Genomic DNA, 21,598 nt, shown 5'->3' with positions numbered 1-21,598 from the left:
TGGCTCTCTCAGTCTATAGATAAGAGTGTATCCCTGAGTCCCACTCCATGCATTAGTGCATACCTAAGTGTCTCAGTGTATATGTCAGTGTATCCCTGGGTGTATCAGTGTATGTATGAGCGTGTCTGGATGTATCACTGTGTACATCGGTGTGTGCCTGGCTCTCTCAGTCTATAGATAAGGCTGTATCTCTGTGCCCCACTACATGCATTACTGCATACCTAAGTGCCTTGGTGTATATGTCAGTATATCCCTGGGTGTGTCAGTATATGTAAGAGAGTGTGTCTGGGTGTATCACTGTATACATCAGTGTGTGCCTGGCTCTCTCAGTCTATAGATAAGAGTGTATCTCTGTGGCCCACTCCATGCATTACTGCATACCTAAGTGTCTCAGTGTGTATGTCAGTGTATCCCTGGGTGTGTCAGTATGTGTAAGAGGGTGTGTCTGGATGTATCACTGTATACATCATTGTGTGCCTGGCTCTCTCAGTCTATAGATAAGAGTGTATCTCTGTGCCCCACTACATGCATTAATGCGTACCTAAGTGTTTCAGTGTTTATGTCAGTGTATCCCTGGGTGTATCAGTATATGTAAGAGTGTGTCTGGGTGTATCACTGTATACATCAGTGTGTGCTTGTCTCTCTCAGTCTATAGATAAGGCTGTATCTCTTTGCCCCACTCCATGCATTACTGCATACCTAAGTGCCTCGGTGTATATGTCAGTGTATCCCTGGGTGTATCAGTGTATGTAAGAGAGTGTGTCTGGGTGTATCTCTGTATACTTCAGTGTGTGCCTGGCTCTCTCAGTCTATAGATAAGAGTGTATCTCTGTGCCCTCCTACATGCATTAGTGCGTACCTAAGTGTCTCAGTGTTTATGTCAGTGTATCCCTGGGTGTATCAGTATATGTAAAAGTGTGTCTGGGTGTATCCCTGTATACAACAGTGTGTGTCTGGCTCTCTCAGTCTATAGATAAGAGTGTATCTCTGTGTCCCACTCCATGCATTACTGCATACCTAAGTGTCTCAGTGTATATGTCATTGTATCCCTGGGTGTGTCAGTGTATGTAAGAGAGTGTATCTGGGTGTATCACTGTGTACATCAGTGTGTGCCTGGCTCTCTCAGTCTATAAGAGCGTATCTCTGTGTTCCACTGCATGCATTACTGCGTACCTAAGTGTCTCAGTGTGTATGTCAGTGTATCCCTGGGTGTGTCAGTGTATGTAAGAGAGTGTGTCTGGGTGTATCACTGTATACCTCAGTGTGTGCCTGGCTCTCTCAGTCTATAGATAAGAGTGTATCTCTGTGCCCCACTACATGCATTAGTGTGTACCTAAGTGTTTCAGTGTTTATGTCAGTGTGTCTGGGTGTATTACTGTATACATCAGAGTGTGCCTGGCTCTCTCAAGCTATAGATAAGAGTGTATCTCTGTGCCCCACTACATGCATTACTTCATACCTAAGTGTCTCAGTGTATATGTCAGTGTATCCCTGGGTGTATCAGTATATGTAAGAGTGTGTCTGGGTGTATCCCTGTATACAACAGTGTGTGCCTGGCTCTCTCAGTCTATAGATAAGAGTGTATCTCTGTGTCCCACTCCATGCATTACTGCATTCCTAAGTGACTCAGTGTATATCTCAGTGTATCCCTGGATGTATCAGTGTATGTAAGAGTGTGTCTGGGTGTATCACTGTATACATCAGTGTGTGCTTGGCTCTCTCAGTCTATAGATAAGGCTGTATCTCTGTGCCCCACTCCATGCATTACTGCATACCTAAGTGCCTCGGTGTATATGTCAGTGTATCCCTGGGTGTATCAGTGTATGTAAGAGAGTGTGTCTGGGTGTATCTCTATATACTTCATTGTGTGCCTGGCCCTCTGCCTGTAGATAAGAGTGTATCCCTGTGCCCTACTCCATGCATTAATGCATACCTAAGTGTCTCAGTGTATATGTCAGTGTATCCCTTGATGCATCAGTGAATTTAAGAGAATGTGTCTGGGTGTATCACTGTATACATCAGTGTGTGCCTGGCTCTCTAAGTCTATAGATGCAAGTGTATCTCTGTGTCCCAGCCATGCATTACTGTATTCCTAAGTGTCTCAGTGTATATGTCAGTGTATCCCTGGATGTATCAGTATATGTAAGAGAGAGTGTCTGGATGTATCACCGTATACATCCGTGTGTGCCTGGCTCTCTCAGTCTATAGATACGAGTGTATCTCTGTGTCCCAGCCATGCATTACTGTATTCCTTAGTGTCTCAGTGTTTATGTCAGTGTATCCCTGAATGTATCAGTGTATACATCACTGTCACCTACGTATTATAGTGTATGCATTACAGTGAACCTGGGTGTCTCAGTCAATGCATCAATTCCACTAGGTTGTCTCAATGCATGCAACTGTGTCACTCTACTCATTAGTGTGCATCTAGGGATTTAAGTCAATATATCACAGTGTGCATAGGTGTGTCAGTGTACAGGTTGGTGTGTGCCTAGGTGTGTCAGTATATGCATCAGTGCGTCGCTGATTGTGTTATTGAATCTATCAGTGTGATCCCTGGTGTATGGCTTAGGATCTTAGCATGTACACTGGTGAATACACAAATGACTTTATGGCTATTTCACTAGATGCAAGACTGACTGTATCTTTTCCTTATTAGCTATATAAGTACCATATGTTCTAGGAGAGTGCATATATACCTGGGCATAGGCCTCTACAACCTTTCATCTTTCAGTGAAACTCAGAACAACATGTTTCATCTTTTAATAAAAATACGCTCTCGTCTATAGTCTACGTGCATCTCACTTAAAGGGTGACTTTTCTCACAACACCTGTATAAACCTACTTAAACACATTTTCTAATGTAAAGTGTGCTTAAAATAAAACGGTGTACCCATGCTCACAATTAGTACCCTAAACCATCTTTAAACCACAGTTTATATAAACAAAAAATCTATATTATCAATAATCACAACTACATATTGCATTCAGTATATTATTACATCTAAATACATCTCTTACTGCAGCCTATGTACTTAAATTCTCTGTCTACATCAATATACAAGTGGTTGTTAATGTCTCTAAAGGAGTATAAGTCTCCCTTTATATTTGTATTATTTTCTATCTCCTTAACAGTGTACATTATACATTACACATATACCTTAACATAGCTAGTGCAGTTATAAAACAATAAAAATTAAAAATACTTTTTTTTCCTCTTCTATAGACACAGCAACTTCCTCTTCACCCTACACACAGTATATCTGACCCATTCACCTTCTACAGCAAAAATAATTCAACCTGCTCTCACCCAATCCTTTCTCTTATCTTTTCAAGTAATATACTTCACTCATATCAATGTGTAACTCATAGTGAAATAACCTCTGTCATCTCTCAATACATGTCTGACTCTGCATGAATTCAACATTGTTCTTATACATAACCATTTCTGTATAGACAAACACATTAAATATTTAGAACTCATTGTAACATTTTTAACCATTAAATTACTAATTAGTGCATTCTCCATACTAGCTTTAGCATACATGAGGGATCACTTTAATATAATGATAGAAACTGGAGACACCTATGAAACCCCTTATCCAAGTTCAGCTGAATACCTTTCTTATATAATGCATTACTTGTATAATTCCTAGTATTTGTATCTTTTATAGCATGTTGTTAACACAGTGCTCACTTTCTTCAACCTAACATTAATTTATTCATATACTAACACTTTGTTAACCAAAGTACATTTCACTACACATACCTGAGGATTCTCTTTCTTGTGCTCTCTGTTTCTCTTTCAGTATCAGTTAGAATTTCTTCTCACTGAACAAACCTCATTAAACCAACCACAAGAATGGACGTCCACTCTCAAAGCAGGCAACCAGTAATGGCAACCTCTTCAACTCTCCTTTCAAGGCTACTGAGTCAGTAAACCAATCACAATCTCCCTTTCATGTTAATACAATGTTCCTCAACCTCTCACTGGTTTATATAGTTAACCCCTTGCAGTGCTCCTGAAAAGTTAGAGAATAAGATGTGAGTTTGCGCCGGATCCACGGACCCACTGCACCGCTCAGCGCGGCTCCCAGTGTAAATTCGCGGGTGGATCCGCAGATCCATGGGAAGTTCGGAAATTATTTTTTTGATCTTATAAAAATAAAAAAATAAATCCATATAAACACTTTTTTTTAGAACACAAAACAAAATCATAACATTAAATAATCATTATGAATCATTACTGCCTCTATATGTATGGTGAATCAAAGTCACATTCTAGTCTATTTTTCCTATTCCCTTCCCCCTCATGCTCCTCTAGCCCTGTTACCATGGTTACAAAGTCTGCAACTTTCTGCTGCACCAGCTCACAAGTTCATAACAATTTCTGACTAGAGCATGCTTAGCAGGTACACATTTAGCAGGCGTGGTTGAATCTTTCAGAGTAAACATATCACAGCTATTTTTACTGTATTCCAATTTTTGGAAACCCAATCCAACATATGCTTACAATTCACATAACCTCTCTACCTACCTTCACCCAAAAAATCTACAACAGCCAATGGAATCCCTTCTTCCAGACTGTACCTACTACCCTCCATTTCAAAAGATTTTTATTTCATACCAGCCTCATTCAGCTGCGACCTTCTCCCGGGTGCTTTTCTGAATTACCTCTAAGATGCTCAGAGTGTGGATTGTGCGTCACAGTTTTATGTTTTGGGCCAGAGAGAGTGCAAAAGAAGTGGTATTGACAGGGAACTAGGTTTGACTATTATGGGTATTACTTGGATTGGCCAGAGAGGGTTAACGTGGCTTTAATTACTTCCATGTGGTTGAAACCATTAAGGATTGCCAACATCCAGACCTTATGATTCTACACTGTGGTGGCAATGACCTAGGGTTAGTCACAGGAGTTGATTTGGAAATCCTAATGAAAGAAACCTTTGGAAAATTAATGACACTCTTCCCACACACTGCCTTGGTTTTTTCAAACATTTGCCAAAGGCAGAAGTGGAACTGGTCAACTCAGTTCTGCCCACAAATAAAGAAATCTAGGAAACATGTCAATAAAACTGTTTCTGCATTCCCCAGGGACCATAACATGATTTCTATATACCACAACAAGTTACAATTTGATTTGGTGGGTATATGCAGAAATGATGGAGTTCGCCTAACAGAGAAAGGCAACAAACGTTTCCTGCATAACTTGAGAGACTGTATCCTCTATCATGTGTAGTAATCACCTACACATCATAAACACAAAGGCTCTTTTCAGAGCCAATCTATTACCCATGTACATATATATTTCTATTTATACACTTCTTTTCTTTCAAATCTCGCTCAGATCTGCGAATGGCTCTGCGGATCTCGTAAAAAAAAGGGAAAAACACTTTTTTGGATGCCAGGGTGGGTGTGAGAGTGTCTCTATGAGTGTGAGTGTGAGAGTGTCTGTGTACATGTGACAGAGGATGTAACACCATCTCTGTAGGTGTGAGAGTGGCTGTCACAGTGTCTGCCTGGATATCAGACTGGGTGTGAGAGTACCTGACTGGGGGTGAGGGTGAGTGTCAGAGTGTGTCTCTGGGTTTGACACTACATGTGAGAGTCTCTATGTTAGTGTGAGACTGAGTGTGAGAGGAAGTGTGACAGTGTCTGCCTGGATACAAGGGTGAGTGTGAGAGTGTCTCTGTGAGTGCGAGAGTGAGTGTGAGACTGTCTGTGTAGATGTGACACTTGATGTAAAAGCATCTCTGTAGGTGTGAGACTGGGTGTGACAGTGTCTGTCTCTATGTCACGCTGGGTGTGAGAGTGTCTCTCTGTGTGTAATACTGAATGTAGAGTGTCTGTATTAGAATTTAGTTTTTTTTTTTTTTTTTTGGGATGTTTCCTGAGCTCTGCGGATCCAACAGAGGATTCACATCGGGCTGCGCTAGGCCCCGCGGGTGGATCCGCTGATCCTGTGAAACATTAAAAAAAATATTTTTCCGCATTTCAAAGAAATTATTTGTCCCTTCACCACAACTATATTACCCCCATGGGGTCAGGGAACCTGTACCCTGACCCCATCAACATAATTGCCCTCCACATTTCAGCCCCGGGGACCATTTACCAAGAAAAGAAACTGGCAGCTGCAACATTTCTCTCAGGTTGCAGGCAGCCAATCAGATTCTTCCTGTGGCACGTGGATCTGCGGATCGACCGCGTGTGGATCCACGTCCCTATATATATATTTTTTTTTACCTTACCTTTCTCTGAAACTACTGAACGGATTTGCACCAAGTCACAAAAAGCGTGCTCTGCAGAACACAATCTACCTTCGTGTCAAATTTGGTGTAATTCCATTCAGTGGTTCGGGCTGTAAGCGTGTCTAAAGGTCCTGTGGAAACATGAATGGGGAAAACATGTTTTGGGACACTTCCCCCTTCTTCTCTGCCCCTTTTGACGGATCAGCCCAAAACTTTCCAGACTGAAGCTGAACTTAGAAAAGTATAAGTTTGGAATGTTTTGTGATGGCTCATCAAGCGGCGCCAAAGGTATAGGCAAAACAAAAAACGCTCTTTCTGCGTAAACGAGGTCCTAACTATAACAACAGTAGATATATATATTCCCTGAAAAATACAATGGTAACGGAGACGTTATAGGTAGGAAATAGAATTCACAAAAACATAGAAATTCATTTAAGGAACCAAAGGTTACAGGAACGTTTTAGTTAGGCTCCAATTTTAAAAGTACGAAACCATAGAAATTCACCAGTTATAGTTACAGTTACCTCAAGTAACTATAACTTGTGGCCTAAGATAACTATAACTCGCACCCTCACCATGCACATTTTTTTCATCAAGCATTTTACTGCAAATATTACATTGATATTATCAATTATGTTTTGAAAGATGGCATGAGTGCCATAATTTGTGGGGTAATTCGCAGTGTATGGCGAGGTAGCGAGTTATAGTTATAGCTGTCTGTCTTGTCTGTGTTCAGACCCAGAAACCTTAGGTTGGGAGATAAATCAAATGTGGGTACTTGTGCAGGGACCTCTCCTTCTCATTAAAGGCCCCAAGTGAGCCCTCTGATTACTGAAGCCACGTGGGACACTTCCCAGGTTTGCTGTGCCCATGGTTCAAATGGCAAAGAAGTGCCCATCAGTGCCCCTGTAGCCCCCTGAGGCTGTGTTGCTGCACGCATGAAGGAAACTTCCCACAAATTACATTTGGCCCAGCTCGTCAGGCAATGCCCTTGTGCCCATATTCAAGATCCAACCATGATTTTAGTGGTGCTGTACTATACGCTTGTGTCTTTAAGTGTCACGATCTCAGCACTAACACTAGTGTGTCTCTCGGTGCTAGGGTCTCAGAACTAACATTCCATTTGTTTCTTTCCTGCACAGCTGACGTGGACGATGGACGTCCTATCCTTCGTGTGGTTACTTCCGGCGTTGGATGTCCTGGTATTGCACCTTCTTCAGAAGCTCTGCCCTCTCATCGGCCTTCAGGAGTCACTCTTTGCTGTCTGGTGTGCCTCCCTGGTCCGCGGTGGGCTCCTGACCTATGTGGTCCATTTGCTGAGTGGGCGTATACCCGTGTGGCTGCGGCGGGAGCTCCTCGTGTCCACAGCTGTCCTCATCCTCCTTGTGCCCTGCTATGTGACTGCAAGTGTGCTGGCTGGGTCCCCCATCGTCCCAGAGTGTCTCCACGGCTGGGGGCGGTGGGAGGTCATTGCCTTATCCTACGTCATCACTGGGGTGGTGGCCCTGCTATGGCATCACTTCTCCCCCTTCGGGCAGGAGGAAGAGGAGGAGAACTCTTCGGCCTCGCTGGGCAGGCTCTTCTCCTGCATGAAGCCACAACTTTGCCGCTTCCTCATCGTTGGCGTGTTCGTGGTGGTGTCCTGTTGGAGTAAGTTGAAACCACTGTGGTATCAGATGGTAAAGAGTGAGAATCCAAGGTGCTATTATGTGTGTGTGTGGAGTCTCTTGCATCAAGTAAGTGTTGGAGTAAGGTCAACCTCTGGTGGTATTGGATGTGTATGAGGTAAGTTCAGCATCTGGCTGTATTGGATGGGTGTTCAACCTCTTGCTGTATTGGATGGGTGTGAGGTAAGTTCAACCTCTGGTGGTATTGGATGGGTATAAGGCAAGTTCAACCTCTGATGGTATTAGATGGGTGTGGGGTAAGTTCAACCTCTGGTGTTACTAGGTGGGTGTTGGGGTAAGTTCAACCCCTGGTTCTGTTGGATGGGTGTGTGCTAAGTTCAACCTCTGGTGGTATTGGATGGGTATGAGGTAATTTCAACCTCTGATGGTATTATATCAGTGTGGGGTAAGTTCAACCTCTGGTGGTACTAGGTGGGTGTTGGGGTAAGTTCAACCTCTGGTGCTGTTGGATGGGTGTGTGCTAAGTTCAACCTCTGGTGGTATTGAATGGGTATGAGGTAAGTTCAACCTCTGATGGTATTATATCGGTGTGGGGTAAGTTCAACCTCTGGTGGTACTAGATGAGTGTTGGGGTAAGTTCAATCTCTGACTGTATCGGATGGGTGTTCAACCTCTGGTAGTACTGGATGGGTATAAGGTAAGTTCATCCTCTGATGGTATTAGATGGGGGTGGGGTAAGTTCAACCTCTGGTGCTATTGGATGGGTGTGAGCTAAGTGCAACTTCTGGTGGTATTGGATGGGTGTGAGGTAAATTCAACCTCTGGTGGTATTAGATGGGTGTTGGGGTAAGTTCATCCTCTGGTGGTATTGGATGGGTGTGAGGGAAGTTCAACCTCTGGTGGTATTAGATGGGTGTTGGGGTAAGTTCATCCTCTGGTGGTATTGGATGGGTGTGAGGGAAGTTCAACCTCTGGTGGTATTAGATGTGTTTTGGGGTAAGGCCAACCTCTAGTGGTATTGGATGGGTGTTGTGGTAAGTTCAACCTCTGGTGAGGTCGGATGGGTGTGGGGTCAATTCAACCTCTGGTGGTATTAGATGGGTGTGAGGTAAGTGCAACCTCTGGTGGTATTGGATGGGTGTGAGGTAAGTTCAACCTCTGGTGTGGGCTATGTGGACACCTGGTGGAATCAGATAGTGTGGGGAAAGGTAAACTCCTGGTAGTATCAGATGATGTGGGGGTACCTTGATCCCCCCCAATGGTATGAATTTGGTGTGATGTAAGTTGAACTCATGACAGTGTCAGATGTAGAAAAAGTTCACCCCTGGGGGTATGGATGTGGTACCACCCCCATGAGGTGGATGTGACCAGCTTGAACTCTGTACTTTGATTGCAGGTGAGATGGTGATGCCGTACTACACCGGCAGGATGACAGACTGGATCGGGAACAAGGAAGACCCCTCAGCCTTTGTCAGTGCCATCAGGGCCATGACCATTATCACCATCGCCAGGTAAGGCTTCCTTGTATGGTGATACACTTTACCATCAGGTAATATGTATGGTGCTCTCTTGTATCGCGATAGACTTCAGCATCAGGTAAGAATTTATCATCAGTTCACAAGTATGGCAGTGCCTTTTTATCATGATACACTTTACCATTCAGTATTTAGTACAATGCTTCCTTATAGCATGATATGTTTTATCATCGGATCTAAAGTGTGGTGCTTTCTTGTATCACAATAGACTTCAGCATCAGGTCAGAGTTTATCATCAGTTCACAAGTATGGCAGTGCCTTTTTATCATGTTACACTTTACTGTTCAGTGTTTAGTATAATGCTTCCTTACATCATGATATGTTTTATCATCGGATCTTAAGTGTGGTGCACTCTTCCATCATGATACACTTTACCATCTTGTATTCAGTATAACACTTCCTTGTATTGTGATAGATTTTGTCATCAGGTGGTGAGTTTGGTTCTTCCCTGTATCGTGATACACTTTCTCATAAGGTAATTAGCATAGCGCTCCCTTGCATCACAATAGATTTTACACCAGGTAACATGCATGTTGCACCCTTGTATTGTGATACACCTTACTCTCAGCTAACGAGTATGGTGCTCCCTTGTATCACAATACATTTTACACCAGGTACCATGCATTTTGCACCCTTGTACAGTGATGCACCTTACTCTCAGCTAATGAGTATGGTGCTCCCTTGTATCACAATACATTTTACACCAGGTAACATGCATGTTGCACCCTTGTATTGTGATACACTTTACCCTCAGCTACTGAGTATGGCGCTCCAGTGTATCACAATAGACTATCATCGAGCTGCTTGTGAACCAGATCTGCCACTTTCTGTGCATTTGGAAGAGGGCAAACCTGGGACTCTGCAGAGGTCACTCTGCTCTCACATGTCCAGGGAGATCTGAAGCTTTAGGGCCTGATTTAGAACACATCGGACGAGTTAGTCCGTCATGACGAGAGACAGGTATCCATCACGAAATCTGAATCCCATTATATCCAATAGGATTTAGATTTTGGCAGTCGGAATTTCCATCACAGTTGTGACGGAGTAACCCATCCGCTGAGTTCTGAATGATGCCCTTAGTCCCCAATAGATGCTAAATTGGTCTATACTCCTGGGTAGACCTTGTGTTTCTCTGGGATGCACTCACCTTGTGTAAGGCACTATTTGTAGACAACTGATGTTGGAGGAAGAAGTCAGACGCAGTCGTTTGCAGGAATACCTGCCAGATTTGAAGAGTCAGGCCCCTTGTGTGCCGACAGTGAAATCTCTCCAATGTGCAATAATAGCCAAAGAGTGCAGTAAGAGAGTGCTTGAGGTGCGGTGATCTGATGACCAATCACCTCATTATAAAATGTAATTCATGAATTAACTCCAGTATACGCGGTATGTACGTAGGTGGTATTGTGAGTGCCTAGCTGTAAGGCCGTGGAGCACTGAATGGGGGTCACAGGTAAAGAGAGCACCATCAGCGAGTGATAGGAGAGGTTGGTGTGTTCAGGGGCAGAAGTGAACTGCTGCCGTCTTGTGGTGTTGTGTTCTTTAAAGGAGTGCACATTCAGCTGTTTACTAAACTGGATCAGAGTTGGGGCTGACCTGATGTAAACAGGGACAGTACAAAGACACATGTGAATGGCCTTTACATATGTCCTGAAAATCAGCAGAAAAGTCACATATTAGCGGCTCACCTGGAGTGCTAAACATTTCAGCGATTATTCTCAAAATTTCCAAAAGGGAGCCATATGAATTTGTCATGGGAAAGTCATCTTATGCAGCCCTCTATACAGGGAGTGCAGAATTATTAGGCAAGTTGTATTTTTGAGGATTAATTTTATTATTGAACAACAACCATGTTCTCAATGAACCCAAAAAACTCATTAATATCAAAGCTGAATATTTTTGGAAGTAGTTTTTAGTTTGTTTTTAGTTTTAGCTATGTTAGGGGGATATCTGTGTGTGCAGGTGACTATTACTGTGCATAATTATTAGGCAACTTAACAAAAAAAATATATACCCATTTCAATTATTTATTATTACCAGTGAAACCAATATAACATCTCAACATTCACAAATATACATTTCTGACATTCAAAAACAAAACAAAAACAAATCAGTGACCAATATAGCCACCTTTCTTTGCAAGGACACTCAAAAGCCTGCCATCCATGGATTCTGTCAGTGTTTTGATCTGTTCACCATCAACATTGCGTGCAGCAGCAACCACAGCCTCCCAGACACTGTTCAGAGAGGTGTACTGTTTTCCCTCCTTGTAAATCTCACATTTGATGATGGACCACAGGTTCTCAATGGGGTTCAGATCAGGTGAACAAGGAGGCCATGTCATTAGATTTCCTTCTTTTATACCCTTTCTTGCCAGCCACGCTGTGGAGTACTTGGACGCTTGTAATGGAGCATTGTCCTGCATGAAAATCATGTTTTTCTTGAAGGATGCAGACTTCTTCCTGTACCACTGCTTGAAGAAGGTGTCTTCCAGGAACTGGCAGTAGGACTGGGAGTTGAGCTTGACTCCATCCTCAACCCGAAAAGGCCCCACAAGCTCATCTTTGATGATACCAGCCCAAACCAGTACTCCACCTCCACCTTGCTGGCGTCTGAGTCGGACTGGAGCTCTCTGCCCTTTACCAATCCAGCCACGGGCCCATCCATCTGGCCCATCAAGACTCACTCTCATTTCATCAGTCCATAAAACCTTAGAAAAATCAGTCTTGAGATATTTCTTGGCCCAGTCTTGACGTTTCAGCTTGTGTGTCTTGTTCAGTGGTGGTCGTCTTTCAGCCTTTCTTACCTTGGCCATGTCTCTGAGTATTGCACACCTTGTGCTTTTGGGCACTCCAGTGATGTTGCAGCTCTGAAATATGGCCAAACTGGTGGCAAGTGGCATCGTGGCAGCTGCACGCTTGACTTTTCTCAGTTCATGGGCAGTTATTTTGCGCCTTGGTTTTTCCACACGCTTCTTGCGACCCTGTTGACTATTTTGAATGAAACGCTTGATTGTTCGATGATCACGCTTCAGAAGCTTTGCAATTTTAAGAGTGCTGCATCCCTCTGCAAGATATCTCACTATTTTTGACTTTTCTGAGCCTGTCAAGTCCTTCTTTTGACCCATTTTGCCAAAGGAAAGGAAGTTGCCTAATAATTATGCACACCTGATATGGGGTGTTGATGTCATTAGACCACACCCCTTCTCATTACAGAGATGCACATCACCTAATATGCTTAATTGGTAGTAGGCTTTCGAGCCTATACAGCTTGGAGTAAGACAACATGCATAAAGAGGATGATGTGGTCAAAATACTCATTTGCCTAATAATTCTGCACTCCCTGTATAAAGGAAGCAGACCTTGCCTTCCGGAGAGGAAGTGACTTATGAAGACTGTGTGCAACCAGCATGTGATGCCCTCAGTGTCATCAACTTGAGCCTGCTGAAGCTGAGGATCGTCTCAGGAGGACCTCCCATCAGAGAGTAGAGGACCTCCCACCAGAGAGAAGAGGACCTCCCACCAAAGAGTAGAGGACCACCTACCAGAGAGTAGAGGACCTCCCACCAGAGAATAGAGGACCTCCCACCAGAGAATAGAGGACCTCTCAGCAGAGAGTAGAGGACCTCCTACCAGAGAGCAGAGGACCTCCTACCAAAGAGTAGAGGACCTCCCAACAGAAAGTAGAGGACCTCCCAACAGAGAGTAGAGGACCTCCCAGCAGAGAGTAGAGGACCTCTCAGCAGAGAGTAGAGGACCTCTCACCAGAGAGTAGAGGACCTCCCACCAGAGAGTGGAGGACCTCCCACCAGAGAGTGGATGACCTCCCACCAGAGAGTAGAGGACCTACCATCAGAGAGTAGAGGACCTCCCACCAGAAAGTAGAGGACCTCCCACCAGAGAGAAGAGGACCTACTATCAGAGAGTAGAGGACCTCCCACAAGAGAATAGGACCTCCCCCCAGAGAGTAGAGGACCTCCCACCTGAGAGTAGAGGACCTCCTCCAGGGAGTAGAGGACCTCCCACCAGAAAGTAGAGGGCCTCCCACCAGAGGAGTAGAGGACCTCCCAGAGAGTAGAGGACCTCTTACCAGAGAGTAGAAGACCTCTTACCAGAGAGTAGAGGACCTCCTGTTAGAGAGTAGAGGACCTCCAACCGGAGAGTGAAGGACCTCCCACCAGAGAGAAGAGGACCTACTACCAGAGAGTAGAGGACCTCCCACCATAGAGTAGAAGATCTCTCACCAGAGAGTAGAGGACCTCCCACTAGAGAGAAGAGGAGCTCCCACCAGAGAGTAGAGGACCACCTACCAGAGAGTAGAGGACCTCCCACCAGATTGTGGGAGGATCTCCCAACAGAGGGTCAAGCACCTCCCACCATAATGTGATGCGTGGGGCTGGTGTCCAGATCTCAGCAAGTACACTTTCTGGAAGGTACAAAACATACAACTATTATTGTGTTGTCAAGCACCACACACACATCACAAATCATGTGTCATGACCATGATAGGAAGAGAGTTATGATTTATTAGAAAGATGCCTTCACTGTGGTGGGGCCATATTATGAAGTGCCCCAGGGGCTCCATGGGCGTTTGCGCCCCATTGGGGCTCCCTTGGGTCACTTAAGTATTACAGAACGGACTGTAAACACTTGTGCGGCTCCTTCTGTAATACTGATACAATGGCACACATGTTGCACCAGCACTATCATTAGAGGGTGTTCTCTCGTTGGCATGGGGGGCGTGGCCGCATGCAAATGAGGGAATCACTTTGCCTCTGTGCCTGCGCGGTATTACCGATGTGGGCACAGAGGAAAACATGCCCTTAAGAGGCACACTGAAAGTGCACCACAAAAAGTTGCCGCACTTTCACTGTGCTTCCAAAAGGCAGCCCTCTGGAGGGGGGGAGGTGTGCCATGGACCACACAGCTATCCCCATGCAGGTGGGTGCAGTCACTCCCTACACCCGCCTGCAAGGGGATCCATAATCCCCCTTAAACCTGCAGGTGGGTTGCTGCCTACACAGTGAAACACAGAGCAGATTTGAAACATGTGCTCTGTATTTCTCTTGAATGCGTTGCCCCCAGGTCAGGGCACGTTCGCAGCTGCCCTGTGGGCAGCATATTCTTTTTAATAAGGTCCACTTTCTCTGTTTGCACAGGGCACACCTTTCGAAAAGTGGGCCATTGCGCAAACACAGAAAGGGCGTTGTATTCGTAATACGGCCCCTGACTGTCATCTGCTAGTCAGTTCAGCCCCTGAGCTAGCCCTGTTCATTAAGATACCTTTCATATCTTCAAATGCAAGATTCACACCTGCAGCAGGTGTGAGGCAGCAATTAAGAACAAGGGTGAACCCTGAAATCACTAGGGACCCAGGTGTACACATTTATATTTTACACAACAGTGGCCCCTAATCTGAAATTAGTAGAAACAAATGAATACAGCTTGGGCATAGAGTATACTTGCCCCCAGTAAGGGCACCAAAGTGCACTGGGAGTGAAAGAAGGAGAGAACAGAGTGAGGATAAAATGAAGAATTTAGATACAATAAAAATGCACTGGTGGAAGACAGACATGCATTTCTCACACTCAGTTTAAGTTTTTCTGAGGAGACAAAAGAATAAAGACAGAGAGAACTGTTACTACTCAATACTGATAGTTGTTCTCTAATTATTCAGTAAATAAGCATTGACTGATATTCTGCTTCATTTGTTGTCACCAGTGTCAGGTGAGGGACACGTCTATGTAAAGCACAGAGGGGGGAACCCAGCAGGCTCCAGCAGGAGGGGAGACCACCGAGTACAGTGGGGATTCCACTTGGCTAGGCAGGGTCCCTCTGAGCCAATCCCCCAGTGTGGGTACAGGGAGCTGTCCAATCTTTCACCTGCATCCACTGGGATCCTGCTCCACAGCAGTGAGAACTCCAGCAAACACCAACAACCACTACTTAGTGGCTGTCTATCCATTGCAGCTGCAAGGCGGATCATGTATTGTTTGCATTTTTCTGGGGAACTGGTACATGTCTTCACTCGCTCATGCTTTTAGGGGGACAATAGCAGACACCCCTGTCCAAGCTTCTCTGGCACCAACACAGACCTGGATTTGCATGGCCTGTCTTCTGACTCACATCCTGGTCACTTGTGATATGTTACAGGTGAGGACTCACCATTTGAAAGAGAGGGTGGGGTATCCCAATGGCACCATAAACAGCCACAGGCACACTTCTTGATCACAGTGACAAGGACTGCCTTGGCGCAATTCTTGGTCACAAAGGGGACGTCCAGCTGCAGTCGCACTTCTTGACTCATCAGCAATGTCGACCACCATCCCACTTCTTTTTATAATGCAGTTGGCAGTAGTAAAACTTCTAAGACACAGACCTGCAATTCTGGCCTGGCACCACAATGCCAGACAAACTGGTGCCCATCACTTCTGGGGCTCGCAGATCATTTCCTTCTCTGACAGACTCCAACATCACTAGGCTCTTCCTGGTTGACTATCCCTGGACAGTCACTCCTCCTGCAGGGTTGACAGGCTTGTTCCCTTTCTCATCAGACAAGCTGGTGTGTAGGTACTTCAGGTTAGATGAACAGCTTCTTCTAACAAAGCAAAACTTCAGGTTATATTCCCTCTCCTCTTGGAAGTTGGGTTTTAGGCTGGTACTAGCTGTGGTTGCACAGCGGCCCTCTGAGTACTCTGAGGACAACCCCCTTCCTTGGTTAAATATAACATGAAACTGAAGCAACCGGGTCAGTGGCTCTCACATTTATACAGTCAAGGCAGACAGGAGATGTGAATTGACTCTCAGCACTTTCTAACCAGTTATGGGTGGTTCTTCCCAGTGTCCTCTCCAGACAAAGCCTTTGTGTAGCATGGTGCTCCTCACAGTAGGTTAATCTTCTGCCTGGAGAACCTACAACAGCGACACAAAGAGGGGGCTTCCTACACCTGCTATAATCTGTCACACTGATCAGTGAACAGGGATAGACAAAAGGCTGGCATCACCCAAAGAGTTCCTTTACCCGAACCGCCTATCAAACGGCAGCACTTCAGGAAGAATATTCAGCAGCTCCTCTCAGCAAGAGGCCGACTTGAATGTTTAAAGGAGCCTGGTGTCCTCTCTGCCCATTTTAGCATCTAGGTTTCCTCCCTCCAGCTTTAGGACTGACAGCAGTAATCTTCCATGGTCTGTCCCACCTCCATCTTATTCAGGAAGTCAGGGGTATCCCAAGCAGGTCCCGCACGCCTACATTACACTGGTTCATTCATACATACAATGCACACACCACACAGCTACATGCTCAAACATGCACACAACCTATACTTGGGATGGATTATACATGCTGTACATGCTAAACCCATGACAGGGACATTAGTGCACTGTCAGCACTAGGGGCACTCTTTCTGCACCCCCAGGACAGGTCCAGGACCTCACTGTGTCAAGAGGCAGATCTGGGCCTCTGCGCATCGGTTAAATTAGTACAAGGATATGGTCCAAATCAAAAACCAGGATACCAGACGTCTGCAGGGTGGGCACTTAAGGTACGGGAACAACACTGTGCCCCATGCAGGGGACATTCACATCCAGGACTTTTTATCGCTGTTTAGTTGCCTATTTTCTGTATCTCGGTTCATTGCTGAAATTGATTGATCTTGTGTTCATCTCTGTAGGGAGTTTGGGATAGGATTCACATTGCATATGAACAGTGTTTTGGATCACAGGCCTTAGCTGTGTCTTCTTGCTTTCTACAACAGCGCAGTGACAGAGTGCCTCTGCGACAACATCTACTACTTCACCATGAGCCTCGTCCACATGGGAATCCAGGGGCAGGTCTTTGAGGCTGTTCTGAAACAGGACATCGCCTTCTTTGACACAATATCAACAGGTGAGTATGATTCTCATTATCAGTCCAAACTCCATCTATAACATGTTAGTGTCCAGTTCCTGGGAAGACACAGGTATACAGTTCATCGCCCACACGAGTCTTGGTGATTCCAGTGTCTAAAATATATAATTCAATTCTGAGGCACTCCTATTCCTGGTCCCTGATATTCCAGATTTTTTTGTTTTAAAGTCCCAATCCAGGCTCAGAGAAATCACAGCTGCATGGAACGTAAATTCCCTGGGCTGTATCCTTAGATTCAAACTGCTGGATCACACACTGAAGGATTTTGAATGTTATTTCACTTGAATTCAGGATCTTCCAGAGCAACCCTAATGAGCCTAATGACCATTCATCTGATAGATCCAGGTCTTTAAATCAATAGGTCTTTTGTTCTGCTCTCTTATTGGCCTTGAGCCCAATGGAGTTAAACTTAAAAACAAAAGAAATTTAAAATTAATTAAAAGTCTGAAATGTTGCATCTTCAGACCTCCAGAACCCGTCCTTGCAAATCATGAATGTCTCAGTTTTAAAAATCCCCAAATCCTCTATATGAAAACTTTCTATGTCCCTTACCCTTGGGAACCCTGTGGGGAAAGGCCCAAGTCACAAACATCTTACAATCGCTGTTCATGGGGAAACCTTCTCTTCCGGTTGTCTAAAATCCAAAGTTTTTTAAATACTCCAGTCCTATCTCCCAGAAATTTTCTCATATGAAAAATCCCCAAGCCCTAGCTGTTAAAAACTCCAAATCATCTATATAGTCCTGAATTTCAAATTTTTCTAGCCTGTGCATATTCCTGCCCTCTCCCAGGTCTGCATTGGAAAGCATCTCTTTTGGTTAAGAGGAGCTTCCAGTCGTAATATTTATTAAGATTTCAGCTTCTCATTTGAGATCACGCCCTAGTGTGCCGTATAACTTGTTCCGCTCACAGGCGCAATCACCTCCCGGATCACAACGGACACCAACACGATGAGTGAGTCTCTGAGCGAGAAGCTGAGCCTGCTGATGTGGTACTTCATGAGGGCAGTCTTTCTCTACGCCTTCATGCTCTGGGTGTCCTGGAAGCTGGCGCTGTTCACACTCATCGGAATCCCCATCCTCCTGGTCATTCCAAAACTCTCTGGAACCTTCTACCAGGTGAGTTCTGGGCAGCAGCTGGGAGGGATTGCTGCAGCATATGAGGGAAGGGTCTGGTTTCCCTGAGCTCTGAGTGTTAAGGAGATTAGTTTAATGTAATTATTATTTATTTAGGAAATATTTTGACTACAACTCTTATGAGCAACACTGAGATCTCTGAATGTAAAATGCATGCAATATACATTTCAGAAACGTATATTGGGAACAGCTGTTAAATTATAGCTGATAAGGAAGGTATACAATGATGTATGAAAGCTTTGCTATGTAGGGCCTAGATATATAAAATCAGAAAATGCAATCTCATTCTAGAAGTAGAACATACCAGTGACAGTATTGCATCTGGACACACTTCTAAAGTGGAATCAGCAAATCTAAACTAATTTATCTCTTCCTTTGAATAACTAATCTGAAGTATTTCCTCCTCTGAGTAACATATGTGAGAAATAGTTCTGCATTACACATACAATAGACAGTTTTCACTATAGATTATTGCCACTACATTGGCCATAATGTTCTTAATGAATTAAGCGTTTCTGTAGTACTTGTTCCATTTGAGAATGTGAATTTTGCTCAACAGCGTGTACGGTGTTTGGGATAAGTTCTCTTGTAAGTAAATGTGAGGGTTGGTTGATTCTCCAAAACCATCATCTGCGGCTTTGGATAGTTTAGATCATCCTCTCCCATTGAACAGGTTGGTCCAGATATCAAACAGAAAACGACCTCCCAGTAGTGCCTGCTGATTCTTTGGTCATTAGGCATCAGTGGGGAAACCCTCTATTATTCACAACCTGGTATCACGTGGTGCGTAAACAAGAAGAGGTTCTGACGGATGTAAATCGTTGTCAATTACCGCAATCAGTAACTGCGCAAATGCTTTTGTAGTAAATTCATACAAAAAGAACATGTAGGCCCGAACAACTCAGTAATGTTAGAGAATGACATGTATTTTATAATAATGGGATTCTGATAGGGAACATGAAACAATTCAGACTCTTTGATTGGCCTGCCACAATTGTCCATTCAGTAGTCTCTTACACATGGGCTCATTTGCATTTATCCTTGAATGCCCAGGAAGTACAGAGTGCAGTCAGAATGTAGAACTGTCGACGTTTCAACCCTCTTATGAGTTGTGTACTTACATCTAACAGGGTCTTCATCAGGACTTGGTATGAAACAACATAGAGTCGATGAAGGGTAGGTACGACCTTCTATACCTCTACCCAAAGGTGTGTCCCAAGCGTGAGATGACACGGCTAGGTTCTCATATGGAACCTTTGAACATGAGTGTTCCTAAATTACACTTAAGAGCATTGTTAACATTCTAGGTTGTCAGTTGATGTGCTGACCGTTTGATGGATGAGGTGAATAAAAGCACTCATCTTATTAGATCATCTAAGGCCTGTGTGTTTATTCTAATGTGGTAAACACCTCATTATTTGGCAACGAGGTACGGGATGAAGTCCCCGGTACTCACCTCAGCATCTACAGTTTGAAGCATTCATGCGCTGAGGAGTAGCAGTACTCACCACGCTGGAAACGTCTTGGAAATGAAGAGAGAGTTGATCCTGAAGTAGAAGTGTGCCATTTGAAGTCATTGGGAGCAACCACTGTGCTGGTGAGACTGTTGGGATTGGTGTTTGGCCGTGTGTGCAACGTCTTCTGGAATGCATTTGCGGTTCAGCGTCACCACTCGGAGTTTATACGCTGTATTGACTTTTGAAAGAGCGTTCAATGTTTAAAAACAAGTTCTACTCACTATAGAAAATAACCTATTTGTTTGTGTGATGACACATGGTGACCATCTTGGAGGATTAGGATATTTTAAAATAGCAAGCTGAAAGTATGTTCCGAAAAGTAGTGGTTCGAACAGCAAATATTTATTTCGCAGTAAAGAAGAAACGTCCATGAACAACAGGGGCACAGAGAAATTAACCGCCTCACAGGAGATCGAACCTCAATTCCAGAACATGGAACATCCTGATATCATGCGCACACAATGTCACGGTGTTCCACAAATCCACGATGCGACCACCACATTTCTCCCCTCTTTTTAAAAAAAATAGATAAATAGTCCAAATGCTACTAAATCAAACAAAAACTTTTACAGTACATAATGAAAACCAACAGTGGAAAAGGAAAAAGAAATAAAACTAAATACATCTTCATGACAAAATAAAATCTTGAAACTTCTTTGACTTTTGACAAATTCTTGTGCTTCTTCTAAACTTGTGCTTATCACTAACATCTGGGACCACAACTTCACTTTTTCTGACCCTCTTGATTGGTTGACTAATACAAAATTGCCTCTGTGAAAGTGGATCCAGTGCTATGCGAGAAGTGTCCCACCAAGTTCCATCTGATAATTTCACAGCATTCTTACGTAAATCAATAATTTGTTGAGAATCCTTAAATTTCAAAAGACCCTTTCTGACCAACACAGGATTTTTAACTCTCACCCAATCACCCACCTGCAACTTTCCATTTCTGTTACCTACTCCTGTTGACCTTTTCATACCAGCACTGTTGGCATTGTATCCAGCAACTTGCCATATCTCCTTTACATTACTTCCCTCATGGAACAACTTTATCATCCAAAAAGGACACAGCTCAGTCGATGCCATTCTTCCCCTCATAAGTTCAAATGGAGTTTTACCTGTGGCGATATGAGGCGTAGTACGATAAGACCACACTAAATCTTTGATGGCTCTATCGACAAATTATTTCTGTATGAGGCCTGAATACAATCTACCAACACACGATTAAAGCGCTCTACCATACCATTACTCTGTGGATAATAAAGAGGAGTTCTGATGTGTTTAATTCCACATTTGCCCAAAAATTTACGCATTTCCATGGAGACAAATTGAACTCTGTTATCCGTTAAAATCTGTTCCGGAAAACCTTCTTGATTAAAAACTTTCCTTAAGCAATCAATCACAGCCTGAGTTGTGGGAAACCTCACCAGCTCCACTTCCACCCACCTTGATAAGTGATCTATTATCACAACAAAATACCTCATGTCAGGAGGCAAAATGTGATATGGGACAAGAAAATCAAGACAAATGTTTTGCCAGGCTCTCGTTGGAGAAGGAACAAATATATCAGTAACACCTTCAGTGACTAATACTTTGTTACTTGTGCAGCACCTTGTTCAACTTTTAACATAGT

At 44.0% G+C, this 21,598-nt stretch overlaps 1 protein-coding gene across 1 annotated transcript in view; it reads left to right on the top strand.

Moving 5' to 3' along the window:
- TAP1 (transporter 1, ATP binding cassette subfamily B member) overlaps positions 1-21,598 on the top strand; it is a 204,680-nt gene that overhangs the window by 86,108 nt on the left and 96,974 nt on the right. Inside the window, exons 2-5 of the mRNA XM_069241937.1 lie at positions 7,391-7,898; positions 9,273-9,387; positions 17,162-17,292; positions 18,225-18,430. Coding sequence (XP_069098038.1) covers positions 7,403-7,898; positions 9,273-9,387; positions 17,162-17,292; positions 18,225-18,430 — 948 coding nt within the window. The 5' untranslated portion in view covers positions 7,391-7,402. The remainder of the gene's footprint in view (positions 1-7,390; positions 7,899-9,272; positions 9,388-17,161; positions 17,293-18,224; positions 18,431-21,598) is intronic.

Source organism: Pleurodeles waltl, chromosome 6, assembly GCF_031143425.1.
Source record: "Pleurodeles waltl isolate 20211129_DDA chromosome 6, aPleWal1.hap1.20221129, whole genome shotgun sequence".
In the NCBI taxonomy this organism is placed as follows: Eukaryota; Metazoa; Chordata; class Amphibia; order Caudata; family Salamandridae; genus Pleurodeles; species Pleurodeles waltl.
Note: the sequence above shows the minus strand (reverse complement) of the source record. Positions and strands in the feature narration are given on the sequence as shown.